At 38.6% G+C, this 20,218-nt stretch overlaps 1 protein-coding gene across 2 annotated transcripts; it reads right to left on the bottom strand.

Moving 5' to 3' along the window:
* Positions 1-3,864: 3,864 nt before the first annotated feature.
* On the bottom strand, positions 3,865-19,419 carry LOC139979737 (short coiled-coil protein B-like). 2 transcript variants are annotated; one of them, XM_071990803.1, is made up of 6 exons: positions 19,306-19,419; positions 18,326-18,376; positions 17,436-17,573; positions 16,971-17,109; positions 14,983-15,028; positions 3,865-6,662 (listed from the first exon to the last, which is right to left on the bottom strand). In XM_071990803.1, the coding sequence occupies exons 2-6, from the start codon at positions 18,342-18,344 to the stop codon at positions 6,642-6,644; spliced, it is 363 nt and encodes a 120-aa protein (XP_071846904.1). In that variant the 5' UTR covers positions 18,345-18,376; positions 19,306-19,419; the 3' UTR covers positions 3,865-6,641. The 2 variants fall into 2 exon arrangements, with proteins under 2 accessions (XP_071846904.1, XP_071846905.1); XM_071990804.1 differs by lacking the exon at positions 14,983-15,028 and having other exon boundaries at positions 19,306-19,415.
* Between the last annotated feature and the right edge of the window lie 799 nt (positions 19,420-20,218).

The following is a 20,218-nucleotide window of genomic DNA, read 5'->3' as shown; positions in this document are numbered from 1 at the left end:
GTTTGAGACTAGTAATACCACGGAAATTCTGGTATAGTCTGCTCGTTTGTGATTGGTTAGGATGTTATCATAGCAATCGGATTTCAAGTTGTAGTCTGCTCAGTTCTGATTGGTTGTTATGTCGCCCTAGCATTGGGGTTGCCAGTTACAGTCTGCGCAGTTCCGATATGTTGTGATGTTGTCGTAGCATTTGGTTTGACAGTTGTTGTTTCCTCATTTCTGATTGGTTGTTATGTTGTCATAGCATTTGAGTTCCTAACAGTTGTCGTCTGTTCAGTTCCGATTGGTTGTGATGTCGTGTCATTGTGTTTCCCAGTTGTAGTCTGCTCACTTGTGATTGGTTATGAAGTCGCCCTAGCATATTGGTTCCCATGCAGTTGTCGTCTGTTCAGTTCCGATTGGTTGTGATGTCCTAGCATTGTGTTTCCCAGTTGTAGTCTGCTCACTTGTGATTGGTTATGAAGTCGCCCTAGCATTTTGGTCCCATGCAGTTGCAGCCTGCTCATTTCTGATTGTTTTGTTTTTGTTTTTTTGTCACAACATGGCGAAGTACTCAGATATAAGTCTAGATAAATGTAAAATCTATGAAAAACAAAGACGGTTTAGATGAAGGAACAGCAGAGCGACAGAGCATGGAATTATATGCCTGCAATTGCTGTACTAGCTATGAGTATTGGCTGGCAATAAATAGAGGGGGTAAGCAATAATGGCAAAACCGTCGTTACAGTTGCAGTCGTTGATTGCGCCCAATACTCCACTGCTGTCTTACGGAATAACATGACTAAAACAGCAAAGAAAAGCAATATACGATGCATTTTGAGCGATATCATAAATTCTTTACACAAACCACCGTTTTAAGAAAAAAAGATAATTTTTAAACCAATATGATAATGAATGTAATCGTCTACGATGTATAAAACCAAACACCCCAAAATAAATAAATAAATAAATAAATAAATAAATAAATGGATAAATGAAAGAATGAAAGAAAGAATGAAGGAATGAAAGAATGAATGAATGCATGACTGACGACTGACTGATTGATTGAATAAATGAAAGAAAGAATGGATGAATTAATGATATATTGTAGAAGTGGATACTAAAAAAAACTTGAGGAACTAATCGTGTAGAAAGTAGTAATTTTGAAGTCGAAACACAACAAGGATGCAACAAGGAAACAATATCGGACTATGAAAACAACAAAACAAGTTTCCATTAATGATAAATTAAAGTATTATATGTCATCATAACTTACTGTTTTCGCATATGTAATTTGTTTTAACGATACACAATGCAATGCGACTGACCCATTTTAGAAACTATACATTGGCCTGTTGTTATATGTTCTGTTTGAATCATAATTATAATTATTATATATTCGGGAACGAATGGAGTAAAAGTATAATATATCTTTAAAAGAGGTAGACATTATATAGTAATTACATGTTTCTGTGAATCCCAGTGTTATCATGTGATGCACCAAGCAAGACGAAAACCAGTTTGTTCGACACAATCTATTGCCCAATTAAGCCTACGGTCCCGGAAAATTGACATTTTCAAAACAATAACTTCCCTGTCCTTATCTTTCATTTCAATTAATCCTCTGTAGGCGATTGTATACTTCTGTGTCATCTTCAACTTTTTACTATCAACCATGCATATATATATTGAGACTTTGCACTCAAGCTCGCGATAACTTATACAGCAAATTGAGCATGTTATAACCTTTAACCGGTCCATCAGCGGCGTGACACCGGGGGGGGGGGGGGGGTTCAGGGGGAAGAAACACTGGTCCACCTGGAGACATTGGGCCCGAGCAAGAAATAAATAAATAAAAGCGGTGCACCGAAGCCTCATTACATCAAAAGTGATAAGTTGAATATCACAAGAAGCTTAAAATGTTGGAACCGAATGTCATTGCGCTATAGACAGTGCGGTTGAGTTAAGAACATAAATATGTACATTATCTACAACAAATGTGCCATTATGATAAGATAATAAAATGTCGACCTGTTCCCATTTGTCTGTTTGTGTGTACGTGTATGTGTGTATGTGTGTTTTGTTCTAAACTAAGAGGTAAGATCATTCTAAACTAAGAGGTAAGGCTTACACTAGAATAATTGAACTATCCTCAATCAAAGCAGACTATTGGAAAGATAGCCAAAAATAACTTAGCCTCGGCGAATGGTTGCTTTACCTGTGATCGCTTTATATGGGGCCCATCTATTCCTTGGCCCCCGAGCCGCGACGGTTAATCCGCTACGCCGATATTCTCTCGTGGATAATCAGGTGTCCTTACCGTACAGATAAAGGCCTTGCCGTCTTATACATGTAAAATTTAATATTTAAAGATAGCAATATGATGAAATCATACATCTAATCATATAATTTTGTGAACTATGTTAGCGTTCTTTATACATTAATTACTTCATTACAGTATATACTTACCCGCTGAGCAGGTGTACACACCCAAAGCAACAGCTACAGTAACCATAAATATAAGTTTAATGTGTATATCCATGATGAATATTTCCAAGGCAAAAAGTGATACGTCTTCAAAAATTGCATACTTCATCTGATGATCAAAAAAATCGAACATAGAGAACAAATTCCTTAATATAGGCCTAACCATATTTTTTTGAGAAAGGAAAGTATTGCATTGAATCAATAAACCAATCATACAATCGTGCATGCTATGCATCCATCAATTCTGAATGGAATCCAATATTTTAAAACAAATTAAGAAACATTGATTCGTAGTTTGGAAGGTTAATCATTCACACGAAAGTTTATAAAAGAAAAAGAAACTTATAAAAACAAAAGCCGTCCTCGTTGCAATTTGTACGGTGGTTTAATAGGGACATAGGAAGGGGGAAAATTGTCCTCAGATCTCAAAATTTTGATTTTTTATCTCAAACTTTTAACTTTTTTTTTAAGACAGTTTTTCTTTCATATGTCTCTTTTAAGCTACCGTAGATTTGAGAGCAATGAACAAATCTTCCGTCGGCCGTAAATAGTATTAGTATATGAAGTGATGGTTATTAAAGACGAGGTGAACCAAAGGATATGTAGAGGAATGGGAGACGGCGAGGGGGCTAGGGGAGGGCAAAGGGAGGGAACTCTCCGGAACTTGGAGGGAGGGGAGGTAATGGAAGGCCGAGGGATGGATCGAACCAGGCGCGTAGCGAGGAATTTGTCAAGGGAGGGGCGAACCTTTAGGCAAATTATCAGAGCCGTAGATTCGGAATTGGAAACCATCTAAGCGTAGCGCGACCATGGGTTGGCGCGAAGCGAAAATTTTGGCCGAAAATGCCTCCAAGATCGCTGGAAATGGCACTTTCCAGGCCTTGCAAGCATCTTAGTATTTTCTATTTTGAAATTACTAGCGATATCATAAAAACGTACAGAAAAAAAAAAATGATCAGGGGGGCGGTCGCCCCGTCGCCACCCCCCCCCCTTGGCTACGCGCCTGGATCGAACGCAGTTAACATTTTAAGCTGATAGTCTCGGATGTCGAGATTATTGTGATAATGGTCTAATACTTCCTTGGTTGAAAGTTACACCCCTTCCCCTACCTCCCCTCTTAGTGCGCACACCACTGGAAAATACGTTTGAAGTCCGATCGCATGATCGCTCTCCCTTTTTTCACTCATAATTGCCCTCCTGCTTAAAATTGTGAAAAACATAATGTACATCGTAAAACAGCTCGGCGAATTATTACCATTTTTAAACAAGTTTAATTTGACAACAGATGAGATCAGCCAGTGGCCCCGATCAAATATTTCATATCGATTGATTGGAAACGACCATCATAACAGGTTATCAAAAACAGACAATAGGAAAGAGAACAACAACAGTATAATATAACATGATTTCAAGGAAACATTTAGTATTTTTTTTTTCAACAGTTGCTATCAATATCATCAGAATTATATAGGAAGAAATGAAGATGACAAAATATGGTTAAATGCTGTACAGCAAATATTAGCAAAAAGGAAATGATTTTAAAAAATGAGGAAAGAAAGTGAAGACAGGACGTGGAATATTTGCTTTTTTAGTCAGTTTCATGTTTTTGTTTCCCAACAGCAAAATTTGAAAGGGTTATAAATCCCCCGATCCCCACCAACCCCAATTTTTGATAGAGTACGACGGTAAAATTCGCTCAATTTGTTGATTTTATCACAAGAAATCACATGTTTCTTGCCATTTATTCAATTCTTGGCATTCGAAACGTTTCCATATTTTCCATTAAATTTTATAACAGTTTTATTACGACATGAGGGTATAAATTCTTCAAGTCTTCCTTTTGGCAGGTGAAACAAAATGGTATTATAAAGTATACATCAAATGATCATTTATGGATGAGTGTCTCTTAACTTCTGGCAAGATTATGGAAACTTTTAAAAGAAGAAAGTCAAGGTAAACTTAAAAAAAAAAGAAAAAAAGTGGAAGATAACAACCCACTGAGTAAGTCATTACCATAAAATAGTCAGAGGTAGATGGCCTCGGTTTCAATCTACGGTATCTGTTAAAGGATGAATGTTATGCAGGGCAGGTCATTATGTGAAAATGACACTTGTTAACATATGAACTGGAAACCAGTTTTTGAACATTATTCAATAGCAATAGTACTTGAACGTACAATATAATAATATACTGCAAAGGATTAAGGAATGGTCAAATAGTCCGATAAGAACCAAAAGTCAAATATGAGAAAAAAAGAAGAAAAAAAATTGCAATGAAATTTATCACAACCATTGTAACTTTAGAATGATTTTTTTTGGGGGGGGGGGAGTGACAAGGTCTTCCATAGCCTATGACCACAACAAAGTGGATAGAATTCAATTACGAATTTGACAAATGAAATGTCAAGCTTTGGAAAGGGTTCATATGCACCTTTACATTGTCAAATCTAAGTTATTTCCATGGCGCGATGTCAAGTTTTGGATCATGTTTCAAAACAGTCTGCCACCAATATGAGATGGAAGCACGCTGTGACTTTATGTTACTCCTAGTTGGTAAGGATTTGAAGGCTGAATCTTTCCCCTCCATTGTGCTTAAAAACAATTGAAGATGATGTGACTTCAATCCTGAGGACATGTCAGTTACTTGATCTTTATTTCTAAGATCACACAAACCCACACTACACGCACACCCACACAAAACAGCACAGGTGTGTTTGACTCCATCAAAGGATACTGTATCGCTCACTGTAACCCTTGAAGATGATAAGTTGACCATACGGGTCCTGATGCAAAAGATGTTGTTAGATGACGACCTGGCACCGCTTCCATCAACTCTACCTTTCTATGACTTTAGAAATGGTTCGCTAACAGTGGCATGCCCTCCTCCCCTTCCCCCTCCCAACCCCACCCACAATGTTCAAATTCTTTGGAGCATTATCTACATTAGGCTTTGAATATGAAGATTTCCCACCTATGCAGACCTGAATGAGAAATTTCCTTCCATGGAGTCCATGGACTTTTGCATTAGCAATCGAAGCTTAGGACAAAGAGAAAAATTCAATAATCCTTATTAAAGGAGAAGCCGACCAAAGCATCATGATTGGCTGATGTGAAAGTTTTTTATAAGAAGACAAAGACTTGAGCAAGTCCAAATATGACATCATCGACACACTGATGCTTGAATGGTGAAAAGGTAAAGGGTTTTGCCAATGCTTAAATATTGAAGTTTTTTTTTTGCTTTTGTTATATAACCTTATAGACTGACATTGGCATTTGCTTTATCGAAAACAATGTTTCTTTTTTTCTTCGCAATTTTAAAAGGAAATAGAGGCATAAGTAGAAGGTTTCACCTCCTTTGTGTCACTAATATAACATCACACAATGACAATCAAATATCTCCCAAATAAAGCGAGATTTCTCTTTTAGCATTTCCGACAAGTTTATCCTCCCCGATCATGTAAAGGGAAAGAGGATGGTTTGGATTATTATTTCTCCTGCAGATAAGAATGTATCCGGACATTTTCACAAACTTTCGTTCTAACTGGGGTAAATGGTACTGGTTACATTAAGGATATGATTCTAAGATATTCACCCATATTCGTACCATAGCCAGCTTCAGTTATACGTTATATTTTCAGGATGAAACAAAAACAAACAAATGTAATGTTAACTAAAGACAAATGGTTTAAGCTGGAGAAAAAAGCAAACAATATTTCCAGCGAAAATTGTTCGGTTTTGGACATCCTTAGAACAAGCATCTCAAACGATCTTGGTAGTTTCTCCTCCCTTCTTTAACTTCTTCTTTTTCTTCCCTTCCACGTAAAATACAAACATTTTACATCAGCACGACACTGTTATAGAAAAACTGACGACATTTATATGAAAGATTTAAGAGAAACGATGGTTCTTTTTTGACTAAGTTCACACGATTAAAACTGTTTTTTTTTGTTGCATACCTCTTATTAAATACAAAATAATATTGCACTCTCGTTTACATGTTCGTACACTTCAAAGTTGCTGCGGTATGGTGTCACAGAAGATCACAAGCGAGAAACAAACAAAAATTTATTCGCACATCCAGCGTAATCGAGGGCGTCCTGCATCATGCCGATTCAGCCCCGACCGTCCCCGGGAGGAGGATGAGTAGGCTAACCTTTCAGTCACTTCTCGGTCTTCTTAGTTTTGCCACCACCAGCCCTGGAGAATAAAGTAGAATCGTCAAGATTTAAAGATTGAACAAACCACAAATTTGCAATTAATTCCACATGATATAAACTCGACAGGGTCATGGAATAAATGAGTTACAACCTGCAGGCTTTTGCTATCACATCTGAGGGTCTGTGAGTAGGTGGGAGGGGGCAAGGGCTGAGGGGGACTGGGGTTGGTAAGAAGGTGGAGTGAAGATGGTACAAGTTGCCATTCTCTAGTAATCGCCCTGGAAGCTTCTACAGAAGTGGGTTGTGTAAAAGACTGTCGTATTAACTATTGATAAAATGATAGCAAAGAATTAATGATTATATACCGAATTTGATAAAATACTTTTGGATTGGATTGTCTTTCATTATTTACTCGTTTTGCACCATTTCGATCACTGGGATAAAAAGAATACCTTTTTTTTGCAATGACACTGTCCATTCTGTATGTATAGATCATGGGTTCACTCTTCAAGCTACAAGACCTTCTTGCTTGCAAACAAGAGGTGTCAGAGCAAGGATGGCCAATTGGGACAATTATGTCATCGGGCTATATATAAGTATATCATGACAACCAGGATACACTATTCTTCATCCCTCGTTTTCTCTGCAACCTCCATCATTTTCCTGGCCCTCCAATTGACCCTTTGTCCCCCCCGCCCCCCTGTTCCTCTAACCCTCTTTCCATCAGGCCTGCTTTTCCATGTGAATTCTTGACAGTCTTTTTACACTGATAACTTCAAGTTAGTCTGAGGACTGAGACAGATATAATCGATTCATCGCCCTCCTCCTGCCCACATCCTAACTCATATTTAATGTCCCCTTGTTCCTCTACTGTAACTTATTCTCCCTGCCTGCCTCTCCACCTTCGAGAGCTACCATAAAATAAGTGCATCTCCGTTTTGTCTGGATGATATGTGTTAAAAAAAAAATGTTTCTAGAAATATAAAATGTGACAAAATGTGAAACAAGAAATGAAGAAACCCGATGATGATCATGAAAGCAGAAAGTTTGCAAATAAAACTTCAGGTGATACATTTTAAGGCTAACTTTTCAAGAATTTCTAGTTTGTCTAGAGTGGGACGCATAGTGGGTTTTCCCAGAGTGACCATTCATGTAAGGTTTCCATGGGGGACGCATTAGCTGGAAGGATACCTTATGGAAGGGACTAAATTTTGTCTACTTCAAAGTTCATCAAATTTTTTATTTGCTCAGACTTCAATCCCTTTACACACTGGTTCATTCTTGTCAATACCTGCTCTGCTAGATTTCTTGGATGATAGAAACAAAATGTTTGAACTAGGTTACTGGTTACCGTGACCTAATAGCAGTGCACATTAACATTCATAATTTCAGACTTGTAGTCAGGTGGCTTAGCAACAATTTTTAGGTTTAACGTTACAGGCCGGACAAAAGTACCAAATTTGGCATGGAGTTTCTTTTCGACCTATCTATCGATTTTATCCGTGGAACCCACTTTATCGGTTCCGATTTTTCAAGATGGCGGCCAAAATCCAAGATGGCCGCCAGAAAAAAAACGAAATGTCATATATCTGGCGGTAAAAATCAGAGATGAACAAATGTGGGGTCAATTCAGGTGTTTCCGGGGTCACTGAAACAGATGATGATCATGGCATGTTGCTTGGGCCACCCACTTCCAAGATGGCGGCCAAAATCCAAGATGGCCGCTAGAAAAAAACCAAATGTGATATATCTGGCTGTAAAAATCGGAGATGAACAAATGAGGGGTCAATTAAGGTGTTTCCGAGCTCACTGAAACAGATGATGGTCATGGTATGTTGCTTGGGCCACCCACTTCCAAGATGGCGCCAGAATCCAAGATGGCCCCCTGGAAAAAAAAGAAAATTTCATATATATTCAATCCCCAGACCCCCTGTGCCCTTTTCTGATCGGGACCATTAAACCTTCCGTCCTCAAACGTGTAAATGAAACCGGGCTTGCACCCTGACTATATGTTATGGCTGGTATTCTAATTGTGTCACTTTGGCTCAGGAAGCCACTTACGGGAGTTACGAGAGTTACGAAGGGAGTTACGAGTGTCATGTAAGACTTGATTACATTGAGTCAACTATATAATAGGGTAACTTGAGGGAAAACAGACCAGATGTGAATACCGACTCATTGAGAGATTTTGTAGGATTGTGCACCCTTCATAAACACAACGTCAATTGTGCGAACAAAACACGCTAAGTCAGGTCACTAGGCATCTGAGGTATTTAGGTCGTTCTTTTCGGACATGTACTACAGGTCTGCTATTAGGGAGGATCTCCAGGAAGACTTGTTGTCTGGTATAGACAAGCCCCCCCCCCCCCTTCATAAACACATATAAGTCGGGTCACTAGACATCTGAGGTCAACCAATGACACTAATAACCAAAACAACAACAATAACAACCAATAACACCAATAATGAAGGCGTGAAACCATTATTCCGACACCAACCGGACACTCCAGCAAAAGGTGTTGCATAGTTCTAATGGCTTTACAGCCCACACAGGGACAAATCCCATAACCTAATCGCCACCTGACTAGGCGAAAATGGTTAGTGATGAGGACCCCATGTGCAATCCTCCTCGCGAAGTCCCGGAGACGGCTATCTAGTGACTTACAACACAGAACACCACACATCTGGAGAGATGGCAGTTTGGCAAGCCGAGTGGGCCACGTTAAGCAGAACATCTGGACCACCCTCCTCTTTGATTCTACAAAGTGAGTCACCAATCTGAGTATACACCCCGAAGAGCGTGTCGCCTTTGGCCGGTTATTGGAAAAGGATCCGGGCCAGTAGTGGCGAAAAAGAAAACCACCCCAGAACCAAAAAAGGCAAATGAGGGATTCTCAAACGCAAGGAAAAACCTATCAAAAGGAGAAAGCGCAGTTAAGATGGTAGGTGGACCAAACCATGCCCACCCGCTCAAGGGGGTCTTTTACAGAACGGTCCTTTTGAGAAGGTTTGGTTTGCACGTTCCCCAAATGAAATAAAAAATGATCCTCTCCAATCGTACCAAGGAATAACCTGGTGCAGCGATCACCGTACCAGGATACCGAAGGAGAGGAAAAAATAAAACGATTGACAACTGTAACCTTCCCATGGAGGGAGAGTCACCTCCGATTGAATGTGTCGAGCCTTGCCTCCACCTGATCAGCCTTCTCTGCCTAAGTGGTGGCCTCTGGGGCACCGTAACCTAGCCAGATGCCGATTACCCTGATCATGACATCTGACAAAGTAGCATCGAACGGGAGGGATTGGCCACGCCAACCTCCTGAATGCAGCCCTTTGGTCTTGGACTTGTTAAGTCTGGCACCATAGCCTCTTAGAAGGTGGCCAAAACCTTCGATAAAGGCTTGAAGGAGACGAGGTCCGACACAATACAAGTGACGTCATCGGCATATTGCACGCATTTAACTCTAGCCCCACCCGGTACATTGAAAGGTCGAAACCCCAAGCATCTGTCCAGCGAGGTACTGAGCGTTTCGCTGAAGAGAATATATAACAACGGGGAGAGGGGACAACCCTGACGGACTCCCCTTCGAACCGGGGAGGGACCAGAAGTAAATCCGTTAACAGTGACCATGCTCGTGACGTCCTTATATAGTAACGAGAACCAACGAATAAACACTGAGTTCAATCCGAAGGACCCGCACAGCGTAAGTCTGGAGAGGACCTACAATATCCGGCATCACATTCGCTAAGCGATTTCCTAATGCTTTGGCCAGGATTTTGTAGTCCAGATTTAACAGCGTTATTGTACGCCTATTAGGGTCCAAAGGGTCTCCCGACTTTGGGAGGAGAACAATATTTCCAGCCCTCTGTGTTTTTCTCTGCTCATGTAATTCAACTGGAAAGCGGTAGAGAACACGTCTCTAAAGTCCCCACCGAGAACCTCCCAGAAGTCCTATATAACTCAGCAGGGAGGCCATCAGGACCGGGGACTTTCCCTTCTTCATCGCTGCTACCGCTGTCAAGAGCTCACCAACGGAGAGATTCGAACCCAAGCTATCGTTTTACTAGGGGGGGTGGGCTTGTCTATACCAGACAACAAGTCTTCCTGGAGATCCTCGCTAACAGTAGCCCTGGGGTACAGGTTCGAAAAGAACGAGTTAAATGCTCCAGATGCCTAGTGACCTGACTTGGCGTGTGTTGTTCGCACAATTGACGTTGTGTTTATGAAGGGTGCACAATCCTACAAAATCTCTCAATGAGTCAGTATTCACATCTGGTCTGTTTTCCCTCAAGTTACCCTATTATATAGTTGACTCAATGTAATCAGTCCTACATGACACTCGTAACTCCCATATAATAACGGGTTTGCGACAGTGTCTATCCACACCTCAAAGTTCCCCAATAAGTCCTAAGTGGCTTCCTCAACCAAAGTGACACAATTAGAATACAAGCCATAACATATAGTCAGGGTGCTAGCCCGGTTTCATTTACACGTTTGAGGACGGAAGGTTTGATGGTCCCGATCAGAAAAGGGCACAGGGGGTCTGGAGATTGAATATATATGAAATTTCCTTTTTTTTCAGGGGGCCATCTTGGATTCTGGCCGCCATCTTGGAAGTGGGTGGCCCAAGCAACATACCATGACCATCATCTGTTTCAGTGAGCTCGGAAACACCTTAATTGACCCCTCATTTGTTCATCTCCGATTTTTACAGCCAGATATATGACATTTGGTTTTTTTCTGGCGGCCATCTTGGATTTTGGCCGCCATCTTGGAAGTGGGTTACTCAAGCAACATGCCATGATCATCATCTGTTTCAGTGACCCCGGAAACACCTGGATTGACCCCTCATTTGTTCATCTCTGATTTTTACAGCCAGATATATGACATTTCCTTTTTTTCTGGCGGCCATCTTGGATTTTGGCCGCCATCTTGAAAAATCGGAACCGATAAAGTGGGTTCCACGGATAAAATCGATAGATAGGTCGAAAAGAAACTCCATGTCAAATTTGGTACTTTTGTCCGGCCGGTAACGTTAAAGTTGCTAAGCCACCTGACTATTGAGGTGACACGTTAATCTCTGATCCGGACCCGCTTCCGATGAAATTTTGTAGGACACAAAAGGAATTATATTGCAATGTTAGTATCTTGCATTTGAAGGCAGTGTACTGTAACCTTGTGTGCATAGCATTTACATGATGGACATGTGTGGTATTGTATTGCTTTATTTCTTGTGGAAAGGATTTTCATATAAACTTATTACCTTTGTATATTAGAAAACAAAACCTTGACGGACATTCTTGAAAGTTTGATTACATAAACCAAACAGTAAAATTCCATATCGGAATAGGAAAAATGGAGAAAATCAGTCAAAGATTAACTGGTGTGCAGCGTACTAATTTACTTCAGCATCCCCACATGTCTATCACAGTACAAGTTTACTTTCATCACATTACATCAGTACATCACAGTACTTAACAGTACAAGTACAAGTTTCCCTTGGGTGAATGCTTTTATCCATAATAAACTGCGAGTCTGTTGGAACTTTTTTACCTTACACTATATCGATTATGCCTGCAAAGAACCAACAATGAAATACATTGGAAGTACTGTAACTGTAAATCAGAAACTTGAGAATATAGAAAGACCGTGTCCATGAATAAAATGCCACACCCCTCTTCCCCCCTCACATTGGAAGCATGCGTCCTGGACTCATGAGGTATCTACAGAGGATGTAATTATTCATTTCTTGTCAGCAAACATTTAAAGTCACCAACGATAGTAATGGAAAACTTACAAAAAATGCCAAAAGAAATTTAAAAAATAAATAAACAAGTAGTAATGACTGATGGTCAATATGTGAACAGAGAACAAAAGTCCAAGAAAAAAAAAGAAAGAAGAAGAAGAAGAAAACATGGTGGAAGAAATTATTGTAATGTAAGTTATGAAGTTATGAAAATATGAGATGAAAAAAATGACAAACATTAAAATCGCTCTGTACATTGCAATATTACCCTGTACAGTAAAGTACTAAATGTATAGGTCTGCAAACTTGTATAAAAGTATTCAGCTAACAGAAACAGTTGTTCTGAAGTTGAACTGTCCCTGGGCAGTTTTCTGTTTCGATACAACTGTGCATATATGTCTGACCAAACCACTTTATAGTAAATTATACATTTACCACTGGATATATATCTCAGGATTGGTTCACACAGATCGATCTAGCTTACGTTGTTACAACGATTCTGGTCACTCGTACCTTAGTGATTTCTGTTCACTCCAATACAGAGAGTTTCGTCTCCTATATGTATGTAATGTTCATCAAATTTTCATTTGTGAATCTCCAAAACATCTATGCCTAATTTCATAACTTTGGGACTTCAGATTCCAGTAACAGCTTTTTGCATAATTAGCTAATAGCACACCACGTTACTAATTGTAGCTTTCCTATGAACACACTGATTATTTATAGTTATGCCAGAAACTGAGTCAATGGATATGCCACTTTGTATTATAAGTACTCATATCTTAAAGATCATCACTCCATCAGTATTGGCACCAGACATAAATCAGTACACTAAAAATTGCTAGAAGTTTTCCAAAGCACAGTACTTTCATGGAGGAATTGTTCAAACTGGACAATTAAATGTCTCAGTCTGCATATACTTGTCGGGTGGCAGTCAAATGTTTGTTGAAATTTGAGCATGGGTGACCATTATCTGACTTCCTATCATATTTGAGGGCAGTACTGATGATTTTTAACCCTATGATCAGGACGAGAGATTATTCTGAAAATATATGAGGACAAGTGCTACAGTATTAAACTTAATAGGTGACCAGAACCTAAATCAGTTAACATAGCACACAGATAGTATCAAGGGAAATATCTAGTCCTGAGAACTTAATGAGGTGCAGTGAAAGATTAATAAGTATCGGTCAGTAAATACTATATTCTGAGATGAGTTCTAGGTTATGTTTATATCCTAAAGTAACACTGACAACTAGCCCCTTCCAAAAATCTGCATGGTTTTATAATCTGCTATGTACACTGTCGTTATACTGTACACTATTACTTACTCAAGCTGAGCAGTATGCAACCTAAAGGACTATCAAGTTAGTCTGAAAATACCTAAGAAAAACCTGGCTTCTACATCTCCTCTGAAGCCACTTGTGGTATTCAAACTGTGGGTGCCAATCTTTTTTAGGGTTGCCAAAATATTGTGGAGGCTGCCCCCCCCCCCCCCCGAAAAAACGGAAGAAAAAAATTGTTGATAATTGCGGAATAAAAGTGGAAAAATCTTGCAAAATAGGCTTCATCAGAAGCCCACACAACAAAACACCATCTTGCAATGTTCTAAACACCCGTACAACTGTCTCAAAGGAGAGGCGGATATCTCCTCCCTATAACCCTCTTCACCAGGATGATTAAGGTGAAATTTGGGGTCATCAAGTATAAAAAAATGTTGAAATACCAGGGGCTCGAAAAGCAATACACCAGCTGTCACTGTCATGGACTAATTAATCCGGATTAGGTTATCTCTTAATTCACATTTTAATGAATTTATTCTCAACTAGTGTCTGATGGTTGTTACAATGTAACAAACACTGGTAGATCAATATGAAGATAATCGATGACCACAAATCAAACCTGTTAATAGTATAGAAACAGTTTTACTTTAAATTTACCAAGAAGGGATTTTCCCTGCTTCAGATGACTTGTTCACTGTATGTAGTTAACATGTAATGCTAAAGCATACAACAACAGAATATGAGCTTATTTAAATTCCCTCTCCATTACGCCCCTCTCCTCACCCCCTTTCCCATACCTCACCCCTTTTCCTTCTCCCTATTTCAAAAGGATTACTGCTGGAGACTTGCTCAGAATGGACAGATTGAATGCTATAATGTCAATTTTATATGAACAAAATAATTACAACTTAACAAAACATAAAAAGAAAAAGAAAACCCAAAGAAAAATACTAAAATACTTGAGATTTTTTTTTATCTGCCAAACCTGAAAATCATTTCTCTGCATGCTTCCCAAGCCATGATAAATAAAAAATTACTTTCCAATGGAACTGAGAAAGGAATGACTCTTTTTTAGGATAAATTAAATTCTTATCAGGTGAACAAAGGTTGGTGATTGTTACCCTCTTATATATGTATATAACCAAAATAAATATGATTTCTGTCCATGCCCTAGAAGGTGTACAGTAGCAAAAAAAATGTGAATATGGTAGCATGCAACGTGCAAGAAACCGAAATTATTAAAAAGTTTTAGTTTTTTTCCAGCATAGGTAATTCACACTACAGCTCTGATTGCATTCATGTACAGTGACCTTTGAACTTTATACCATACCTGCCAGTTTTGCTGATCTGGGGTCAACGACTTTTTAGAAATTCGTCTGCCAGCAGGAAAGGGAGATAGTTGAAATAAGACGTTGTTATTTTAGAACCCAAAAGAGGGTTTTTACACCATGTTCAAAAAAATCACTTCCATTAAAAGTAATAAGGACGAAACAGCAACATCTACACGGTTAGAACCAATGAGCCATTGTACATCTAAGATATCTGCAATCTCAATAACATGTTTTGACGGAGATAAATTCTGTGAGGAAAGGTTTTGGACTACAAGAGCACTGTTCTGGTTAACAGCGTCAAGGGCCGGGCTGGTCCCCAGGGGACAATTACGGCATTTTGGAAGTCTTCACTTTCCTAAGTACATATTATGATGGAAATGAGAATATAATATTCATTATTCTATACTTCCATGGCCTAATTATCCCTGGGGCTATAGCCCCTGATGCCCCCCTCCCCTCCTGCAACCTCCTCTCATCAGACCTAGTTCTGATCTTGTGAAGGCAAACTGTGTTGGTGAATGGAAAGTGTACATATGCTGTATTCTACCATGCAGAAACACCTACACATGCTAACTCGAGACATATATAAGCACACAGAGTATGAATTTATCCAAGCCCTTTTTATTATCTATGACACACCGAGTATGAATCAATTCAAGCTGTCTCTATTAGGGATGACACACAGAGTATGGATTAATCCAAGCTGTCCATATTAGGTATGACACAGAGTATGGATTAATCCAAGCTGTCCATATTAGGTATGACACAGAGTATGGATTAATCCAACTGTCCATATTAGGTATTACACACAGAGTATGGATTAATCTAAGCTATCCCTTTTAGGTATGACACAGAGTATGGATCAATCCAAGCTGTCCCTATTAGGTATGACACAGAGTATGGATTAATCCAAGCTGTCCATATTAGGTATTACACACAGAGTATGGATTAATCTAAGCTGTCCATATTAGGTATTACACACAGAGTATGGATTAATCTAAGCTATCCCTTTTAGGTATGACACAGAGTATGGATTAATCCAAGCTGTCCATATTAGGTATGACACAGAGTATGGATTAATCCAAGCTGTCTCTATTAGGTATGACACACAGAGTATGAATGAATCCAAGCTATCCCTATTAGGTATGACACAGAGTATGGATTAATCCAAGCTGTCCTTATTAGGTATGACACAGAGTATGGATTAATCCAAGCTGTCCATATTAGGTATTACACACAGAGTATGGATTAATCTAAGCTATCCCTTTTAGGTATGACACAGAGTATGGATCAATCCAAGCTGTCCCTATTAGGTATGACACAGAGTATGGATTAATCTAAGCTATCCCTTTTAGGTATGACACAGAGTATGGATCAATCCAAGCTGTCCCTATTAGGTATGACACACAGAGTATGAATTGATCCCAACTTTTCACACTGTGTACATTTTGTTCATTCCCAAAATCAGGTAAAATCCGGCCGGCAGAATTCCGGTCGGACTCTTCGGCTGAACCCGCATCTGGCCAGATTTAAAATACCAAATCCGGTGCATCCCTGAAGATATCCCGATTGTAGGTTGAATATTTAATACCCTGCTAAAATTTCCATCAAACTGACATTACATATACTGGAACTTTCAAAGGACTAATTTTAATATCCATCCCCACAATTGAGAGTTTCAAAATGATAAATTTTAAATTACAATGGCAAAGTCTGGCAAGAACTTTGCCATGTCACTACAATTACTCCGTGTACACAAAGTGCTCACTTATGCAAATTCTTTTGACACACACAATGCCTTTTCGCAGACATCATGCTGAGAAATATAAAATTCCAAATGTGACACAAACCGTAACACAGACACATAATAGACCAATTTACGTCAATGTCAATGGATACAAAAATTTATGAGAATGTGTGCAACATAACCACTAGAGAGACATTCGTGTTAGCCGAGTTACTCAAAGTCGAGAGAATGGACACTTACTTCTTTTTATTTTTGGGCGACGTTGACTGGAAAACACTAGACGCTGACATCAGGTTTTCTATATACTGTCCCAAGACTTGATTTTCAGATTTCAGTTTCAAGTTTTCTTCTTTTACTTTGTCAACTCTCACTGATAAATCTGCAACAAGAATCATTATAAAAATGTGTCTTGATTGATATGAGATGCTGCAGGAGGAGGGTTTACAGAAACAGCAGAAATGAGGAGAAGAAGGGAAGGGGGGGGGAGGCAGGGATGAGGGGAAAAATGTAAACCTCTAAAGTGCTATACAAATGTGAACATTAATTAATTACCTGCCATGAATACCAACCAAGTAACCATGACACCCCAACCCAGTCTTTTCAGAGGAGAGAACAAACTAAAGGTACATAATTTCCTCATCGACTGTGCCCGAACAATGAAGACCTGAAATATACAAACGACAAAATGAATGGTCCGTCTCTCACCATCTAGTGTGTTCTGAAGTTCAAGAACCTGACAGATGAGCCTCGTCTTCTCCTTGGCATCCTCTCCATCCTCCGTAGACATATCTGTATTGCTTATACTCATTTCTTCTATTTTATGAACTAATACCTGGGAAACTCCTTCAGAGAATACAAGAACAGAAATCAAAAAGAACATTAGAGTTGTCATGTAGTCGTCTTTTAAACAACATTCATCTCCACAAATACAAGACACAGAAGGTTTGTGAACACAACATAAATATACTGTTAAAGTACTGGTGATACTGCTGTGACATGGAGATAAAAGATGATTCAATATCTTGATAAAATCTGTGAGGTAGCTAAATTGCAATTTTGGCAGTTCGGGTGAATGTATAATTTATCCAGTATTGCATCGCAAAATGTTATTCAAATTGGTCAAATTGCAATACAAGGCCAAAGATGTTAATAATAATAATAATAAGCAAATATTTATAGAGCGCTTTATGCAAAGGCCTCAAAGCGTTAGGAACCATAGTATTTTATAAGAGACATCACTACCTTAAAAAACAGTCTTCACAACTGCTACACAAAATTTCTAGCATTTGCATTAATTTTCCCTATGGTTAAGAAAAAGTGTAGGCTACAATTTTTAGCAAAAAAGAAGTGCATATTTTAAAAATAAATATATATATATTTCAACACAACTACTGCACATAAAGAAAGTATTAAGCGATTCTTTAATACAATTTAGCAAAGTCTCACAATATTTCTTGGAAACAAAGTAGCAAACTTGTTCCCTGGTTGGTCCTCAAGAAATCACTAGTTTACCATATCATAAAAAAGTGAATAATATCTTCCTCGTGGTCATTATCTACAAGAGTGAAAATAAAAGAAGATAACTATGGGCATACCTTCAGACTTATTTTCCATGAGAACCACCTTCCTTGCACAAGAGACTATTTCTGTTGGAGAAAACATACTGCCATTTAAGAGAAGTGTATTTATGGAGAAATCTATTTAAAGTTTACAATAAAACTGTGTTCTTTCTTCAAACTAACAATAATTTGCTGTGACAAGGTTGTAGTTACATCTGCAACCAACTTCTACATCTGGTTGAAATGGAACAGAAGAAAGTTGAAGATAGAGTGGTAAGTTGATCTTTGGAGGAGGAACCTACCAGGAAAATGTGTTCATCAAAATTTGATGGCAAATGGGATGGAACACAGGTTTTTCTGTGATTTAGAAAAGAAGTCTCTTCAGCTGTTTTGTTTAGGTGATTGTCCCCCATTAATCTTAAATTCAAATGTGCAAGTTATGTTTTTTATGCAACCTGGAGTGCAAATTCAGCGCAGGCTGCATTTACACAGGCTAACTTGTAGCATCGTTATGCAGCATCATGGGATGCAACATAGGTGAAAAGCTGTAGTGTAGGCTAATGTTTATGTTAATGATTGTCTAATTTTATAAGGCTATATACAAAGATTAAATGTTCAATCAAAACAGTGACATTTAAACACAGCAAATACAGTGTCTATCAGCATAATACTGGGCCTATGTATAACATAACTGTATTAAATTTAACTATGCATAACAGTTACACTGTACTACCAATGTTACTACTACTACTAGTAGTACAGTAGTACTAACTAGATTATACTATCTAGAATACTAGTATTAGCCTAGACTAGCCTATGCCAGTATGACTATGTATGACTGTACCACTGTCTGTCAATGATGTTATTATTTTGCAACGCAAAGGAAACGAACCTATCGTTACTTACCGCTGTTCATCGAAAGTCATGTACTTTATCGGGAAATGTAACTATACTACATCTATTTATATCAAAAAGTATATATCACTTAAAAAACTTTAAGAAAGCCCAGTACAAACCGTTTTAACCTCATCGAAAACAAAAACTGCAATATTTCGCTTAGGACTTCGGAAGGCCTGGGTGTTGACGAGCTAACCTACAACTTAGTCTCCCAAGACGAACGAATGTAAAATATTTCCCATTAACGCTACCGACTAGTAGACAGAAAGATCAATATTGACGCCGGTTTCCGATCTGGTGAAGTTGGGGGAAACTTTCACCACTAATGCATTTTCTCAGCATGAAATTCCATTATTCAAGTTTAACTTATTTTGCAAACATCGAGTGATAAAATGCAATCAGATGGACAGTATGGAATTTACGATGAAACAGATAATAATGAACGAAAATAACTCAGTTCGAAATTAACAAAAAGAAGTGAATTTATAAAATAATTCACATTGTCACACCAATTTGTATAAAAAAAAACGAAATGATATAGTATTTAAAGTTTAATACATATTTTGGGGGACAAAAACCAATACTTCCAGTTTCCTAACATAATTTTTAAAGTAGACTATAACAAGCCAAACTGAGAATCATGTACCGCAAAACCACACCCACAGTCGCAAAATGTACTATATTGTCTTATGAAACTCGCAGACCATTGATCGAAGTTCTGCCAAGCTAGGCTATACATCATCTCTTCTCATATTGTACTTGCTTCTCGACCGGACTCAATTAATCAGTTACGAAAATGCCGAATATTGTGTGAAATTTAATGAAACTTCATAAGTTAGTTATAACTTGTTATGAGGTTCTGGGAGCTCAGTTCACGGCAGGGTTTTGAAACGTTCTCACGAGCAGGGACGTAGTCAGAAATTCATTTGAAGGGTGAGGTGGGGTGAGGTGGGGTTGGGAAGAGCAGAATATTAAAAGGGGCACTTCTCACAATGGGGCATTATAACACTTAACGGAATTCATTTTCAATTA

This window comes from Apostichopus japonicus, chromosome 14, assembly GCF_037975245.1.
Source record: "Apostichopus japonicus isolate 1M-3 chromosome 14, ASM3797524v1, whole genome shotgun sequence".
NCBI lineage: Eukaryota > Metazoa > Echinodermata > Holothuroidea > Aspidochirotida > Stichopodidae > Apostichopus > Apostichopus japonicus.
This window is presented reverse-complemented; position numbering and strand designations above follow the sequence as displayed.